The sequence below is a fragment of the Trichomycterus rosablanca genome, chromosome 2 (assembly GCF_030014385.1).
Source record: "Trichomycterus rosablanca isolate fTriRos1 chromosome 2, fTriRos1.hap1, whole genome shotgun sequence".
NCBI classification, from domain to species: domain Eukaryota; kingdom Metazoa; phylum Chordata; class Actinopteri; order Siluriformes; family Trichomycteridae; genus Trichomycterus; species Trichomycterus rosablanca.
Window position 1 is genome coordinate 50,698,366 of NC_085989.1, and position 6,000 is coordinate 50,704,365.

At 42.4% G+C, this 6,000-nt stretch overlaps 1 protein-coding gene across 7 annotated transcripts in view; it reads right to left on the reverse strand.

The window, feature by feature from the left end:
- Window positions 1–1,663: 1,663 nt before the first annotated feature.
- LOC134309274 (meiosis inhibitor protein 1) overlaps window positions 1,664–6,000 on the reverse strand; it is a 62,587-nt gene continuing 58,250 nt past the window's right edge. For 3 of the 7 annotated variants that reach the window (XM_062990929.1, XM_062990932.1, XM_062990930.1), the window contains 3 exons: window positions 3,923–4,054; window positions 3,650–3,765; window positions 1,664–2,539 (listed from right to left, as the gene is read on the reverse strand). In XM_062990929.1, the coding sequence (XP_062846999.1) occupies window positions 2,488–2,539; window positions 3,650–3,765; window positions 3,923–4,054 (300 nt within the window). In that variant the 3' untranslated portion in view covers window positions 1,664–2,487. Of the gene's footprint in view, window positions 2,540–3,649; window positions 3,766–3,922; window positions 4,055–6,000 lie in introns of those variants that run through there. The other 4 variants (XR_010011027.1, XR_010011026.1, XM_062990931.1 and 1 more) reach the window with 2 other exon arrangements.

Below are 6,000 nucleotides of genomic sequence, written 5' to 3' on the forward strand. Positions count from 1 at the left end.
ACACTGCGTGTTTCCGCACGAGCACCTTGCACACGCGCTCACCAGTCCGTCATGGATATCCTTCCCCCCTCGGTGTGCGCCAAACGCGGAGTTGCCAGGTTCTCCATTTTCACACACACACACACAGCATCACACACACATAGCATTGCACACACACACACACACACACAGGGCATCACACACACATAGCATCACACACACACACAGGGCATCACACTTACAGTAGTGTTCAAAAAAATAGCAGTGGTTTTAAAAAAGTGAATAAAGCACAAAATCATTATAATAACTTTTATTTCCATAAATGCAAACGCACTGAAAATACTACACCTTCAATTCTATATCAAAACATTAACACAATGTAGCCAGTTTGTGTTCATCCTTCACAGAAAGTTAAGAAAAATAAATATTATACATTTTTTTTTATATTATTGCCTGAAAAAAACGCGTTTCAGATTTCAGCCCACAAGTTCTCTATGGGATTGAAGTCAGGGGATTGGGCTGGTCACTCTATTACCTCAATCTTGTTTGTCTGTAAGCAAGATGTTTTGGGTCATTGTCATGTTGAAACACCCATGTTAAGGACATTTCTTCTTCAACATGGGGCAACATGATCTCCTCAAGTATTCTGATATATTTAAACTGATCCATGATCCCTCGTATGTGATAAATAGGCGTAACACCATGGTATGAAAAACATCCCATATCATCATTTTGTACCACCATGCTTTACTGTCTTCACAGTGAACTTTGGCTTGAATTCAGTGCTCGAGGGTCGTCTGATATACTGTCTACGGCCACTAGACCCAAAAAGAACAATTTTGCTTTCACCAGTCCACAAAATGTTCAGCCATTTCTCTTTGGACCAGTTAATGTGTTCCTTGGCAAATTTGAACCCATTCAGGACACGTCTTTATCTTAACAACGGGACTTTGCAGGAGTTCTTGCTGGTAAATTGGCTTCACTTAATCATCTTCTGTACTTACTGGTAACTTCAGATGTTCCTTGATCTTTCTGGAGGTGATCACTGGCTGAGTATTTGCCATTCTGGCTATTCTTCGATCCATTCGAACAGCAGTTCCACGCTTCCTTCTGCATCTTTCAGGTTTTGGTTTTCACTTTAAGGTATTTGAGATCATTTTAGCTGAGCAGTCAATAATTTGCTGCACTTCTCTGTATGTTTTTTCCCTCTACAATCAACTTTTTAATCAATGTACGTTCTTCATCAGAACAATGTCTGGAACAACCCATTTTACCCAGTATTTCAGAAGGAAATGTGCTATGACCAACCTGTGCAACATTTGCCACCCTCCTACCTTAAATAAGGGCCAAAATTGACACCCATTCTTCTGCAGAATGAATGACTTCACTAATTGAAATCCTCACTGCTATTATTTTGAACAACCCCCTTTCAATCAATGCTTCGATTACTCAGAATGAACGGCATGCACGTCCTAATTGTTGGATTTGTTTTGTTTTCATTACTCTACTACACTTTCAAGTAAATTATTTGCTATGTAGAAATATCACTTCTGCTGAAAACAGTGATTTATCAAGTTAATGATGTTTGACTGCTATTTTTTTGAACACTAGTGTACATAGCATTGCACACACGCATACAGCATCACACACACAGAACATTACACACATACACACACACATAGCATTGCACACAAACACAGCATTGCACACACACACACACACACACACACACACACACAGGACACCCACACAGACACATGCAAACTCACTGAATTTGAATTCATTTTGTTTAGCTTTTTCTTGTATTATTTTATTTTTAGTTCAAATCTGAACGTTTAATCCAGAATGTAAAACGTGATGAACACATAAAGAAAGCCAACATTTACTAAAAACTACAAACGAATGAGCACCTTAACACAGACAGAGAGTAAAACAGATCTTGAAAACACAAAGCTACAGGATTATAAACATTCCAGTAACTGATCAATGATTTCTTTTAAACCTTCTACAGAGCTTCATTTGTTCTATTATAAAACTCTCAGAAACATATAAAACTAAACTTCGGTTGTTCAGATTAATAAACTGTTTCTAAACGATAACAAACTGGAACATTTACATTTTGTGGGTTAAAAACAGTGCAGAATCAAAAAACTGACTCAAGAAACCCTCCAAACTGCAGCATTGTGTGTGTGTGTGTGTGTGTGTGTGTGTGTGTGTGTGTGTGTGTGATTTAACATCATCAACCCTGGGTTTAACTCCCTCCCAGACCCCGACAATCTGTCCCACCTACTGGGGGGGGCACAGAGAGAACTGCACACTGGCAGCACTCTACACACACACCAGGTGAGGGACAGTGGGTGACCATGTCACACACACACACACACACACACACACACACTTTTGTTCTCATTACTGCTTTGTTTTGTCATGCCAATAAAGCTGAGTTTGAGAGTGTATGTGTGCGTGTGTGTAAGTGGGCGTGTGTGTGTGTGTTGTGATGTAGGTAGATCAATGATTCAGTGTGAAGTCAGCAGGACAGATGGACAAAACTCCCACTCCACTGATACACAAGTTAAGGATGAACTCACACACACACACACACACACACACACTCTCTCTCTCTCTATATGTGATCAGCAACACACTCCAGTAGAGCTTCAATACACCAGCTTTATCTGACAATAGCCTAGTGGGTTAAGCTGTGGGTTACCAACAAGGCTGTAGGTTTGAATCCCAGCTCTGCCACGCAGCCACTGTTGGACCGTTGATCAAGGCCCTTAACCGTCTCAGCTTCAGGTGTGTGGTACAACGGCTGACCCTGCGCTCTGACCCCAGATTATATACATTGATCAGCCATAACATTAAAACCACCTCCTCGTTTCTACACTCACTGTCCATTTTATCAGCTCCACTTACCATATAGAAGCACTTTGTAGTTCTACAATTACTGACTGTAGTCCATCTGTTTCTCTACATACCTTCTTAGCCTGCTTTCACCCTGTTCTTCAATGGTCAGGACCCCCACAGGACCACCACAGAGCAGGTATTATTTAGTGGTGCTGGTGTGTTAGTGTGTGTTGTGCTGCTATGAGTGTAGTTTTTAAACACAGTGTCCACTCACTGTCCACTCTATTAGACACTCCTACCTAGTTGGTCCACCTTGTAGATGTAAAGTCAGAGACGATCGCTCATCTATTGCTGCTGTTTGAGTCGGTCATCTTCTAGACCTTCATCAGTGGTCACAGGACGCTGCACACAGGGCGCTGTCGGCTGGATATTTTTGGTTGGACTATTCTCAGCCCAGCAGTGACAGTGAGGTGTTTTAAAACTCCAGCAGCGCTGCTGTGTCTGATCCACTCGTACCAGCACAACACACACTAACACACCACCACCATGTCAGTGTCACTGCAGTGCTGAGAATGATCCACCACCTAAATAATACCTGCTCTGTGGTGGTCCTGTGGGGAATACCTGACCACTGAAGAACAGGGTGAAAGGGGGTAACAAAGCATGTAGAGAAATAGATGGACTACAGTCAGTAATTGTAGAACTACAAAGTGCTTCTATATGGTAAGTGGAGCTGATAACATGGACAGTGAGTGTAGAAACAAGGAGGTGGTTTTAATGTTCTGGCTGATGTAGTAGTGCTGTGTGTGTGTTAGAAGGATACATTAGTGGCTGGATGCTGGTTTCTGAAGGAGGAGGAGGAGGAGGAAGATGGTTGAGAGATTGTAACACACTCTCCACTCTCAGCTTCACATCTTCAGAGAGAGACGCTTCACTACACTGGAACATCCAGAGAGAGGAACAACACACACATTAGGGTCTAAACCCATCGCCTCGCCCTGCTCCCACTACCTACCTGATCAGCTGCCTCAGTAGAGAGGGTTCTAATAAGAGATGGAACTCATAATCAGATTATTTAGACGCACTACTTGTGTACCTCGGTCAGCAGTACACTGAGAGTGTGTATGGAGTTCTCGTCCAGTGTTTCGAATCCTCTCCTCTCAGCAGCGTCACACACTCCTATAACATCCGCCTCCCACCGTACACCATCTCCACACCAGTGAATCAGCTACACACACACACACATGATATGAAGCTTCTGACAGCAGTGAGCAGAGGTAAGATTCAAACCTGTACAGCACCCACACTACCAGCACAGCCTTCCACCCAGGATGGAGCCTGGACAGGTCACGAGATGCTCACCTGCTGAACATCTGTCACTCAATCCACCCTCTGCATGATGCATTACAGCAGCAGAATCTTCATCACAACATGCTACCACCACCATACTTTACATTTACGTTTACAGCATTTAGCAGACGCTGTTTATCAGAAGACACTTACAGTCTGAGCAATTGAGGGTGAAGGGCCTTGCTCAGGGGCCCAAAGGTGGCAACTTGGCAGTACCTCCTGTACATTAACTGATGAGCTACTACTGCATCTAATACACTACATGACCAAAAGTATGTGGACACCCCTTGTTTAAGCATTTAAAACTAGTGACAATGGAGGGTTGAGGGCCTTGCACAGGGGCCTCACTGTATCTTCCACCGGCGACCTTCTGATTCCTAGTCTAGTACCTTAACATGTGAGCTACCACTGCACTACACCAATTACTAACAGGTGTATAAAGTCAATTATATTGAATGAACAGCAGGATTCCAACAGTTTAGGGAAGGCCCTTTCCTGTGCTAGAATGACTGAGCCGCTCGTACAACGCGAGCTCCACACAGACATGGTGTGTCCAGGCTGGTGTGAATAAACTTCGCCCTGATCTCAACCTCTGTGACTACAAGCCAGGTGTAATTCTTTTGAAGGCATCCTGGGAAACAGCTTTCTTTTAAAAAGAAAGCTGGAACAGTTCTGGAATGGGGTGTCCACATACTTCTGAGCATACAGTGTGTGTGAGTGTGTGTGTGTTTGTGACAGTGTGTGTGTGTGTGTGTAAGTTTGTGAGAGTGTGTGATTGTGTGTAAAGGTGAGTGTGTGTAAGTTTGTGAGTGTTTGTAATTGTGTGAGTGTGTTAGAGTGTGTGTAAAAGTGTGTGTGTGTTTGTGTAAGTGTGTGTGTACTTTTGAGCACAGTGCATGTGTGTGTGTTACAGTGTGTGTTTGTGTGATTGTGAGTGTGCAGCTGAGTGTGTGTATTTGTGAGAGTGAGTGTGTATGTGTGAGTGTGCGTCTGAGTGTGTGAGAATGTGCATGTGTCTTAGAGTGTGATAGAGTGTACGTGTTAGTGAGAGTGTGCGTGTGTGTTAGTGTGTGTGTGTGTTTGTGTGAGTGTGATTGTGTTAGTGTGTGTTTGTTTGTGAGTGTGTATGTGTGTGTGTTAGTGTATGTATGTGTGAGAGTGTGTTTGTGAGAGTGAGTGTGTATGTGTGAGTGTGTCTGAGTGTGTGAGAATGTGCATGTGTTTTAGTGTGTTAGTGTATGTGTTAGTGAGAGTGTGTGTTAGTGTGTGTGTTACAGTGTGTTTGTGTGTGTTAGAGTGTGTGTGTGTTTGTAAGAGTGTGTGTGTTTGTGAGAATGTGTGTTTGTATTTGTGTGTGTGTGTTTGTAAGAGTGTGATTGTGAGTTTGCAGCTGAGTGTGAGTGTGTGTGTGAGAGTGTATGTGTTTGTGTGTTAAAGTGTATGTATGTAAGTAAGTAAGTAAGTAAATTTTATTTATAAAGCACTCTTAAAACAACTTACGTTGACCAAAGTGCTGTACATCGAATAAGCATACATAACACAACATTATATTAAAAAAAGTAAAAACCAAATAAAAATACAGAGTAAGAGACAAAATAAAACAAATAAAAATAGACTAAACTATTAAAATTAACACAGCTCCTCACTGTTCAAATGCCAGCTTATAAAGGTATGTTTTTAGGAGTGATTTAAAAACAGCGGCCGAAGGTGCTTGTCGAATATTAGGAGGTAGAGTTCCACAGCCTCGGAGCATAAACTGCAAATGCACGATCACCTTTTAGCTTCAAACGAGCCCTAGGAACAGTCAACAAATTCTGAGTGGCT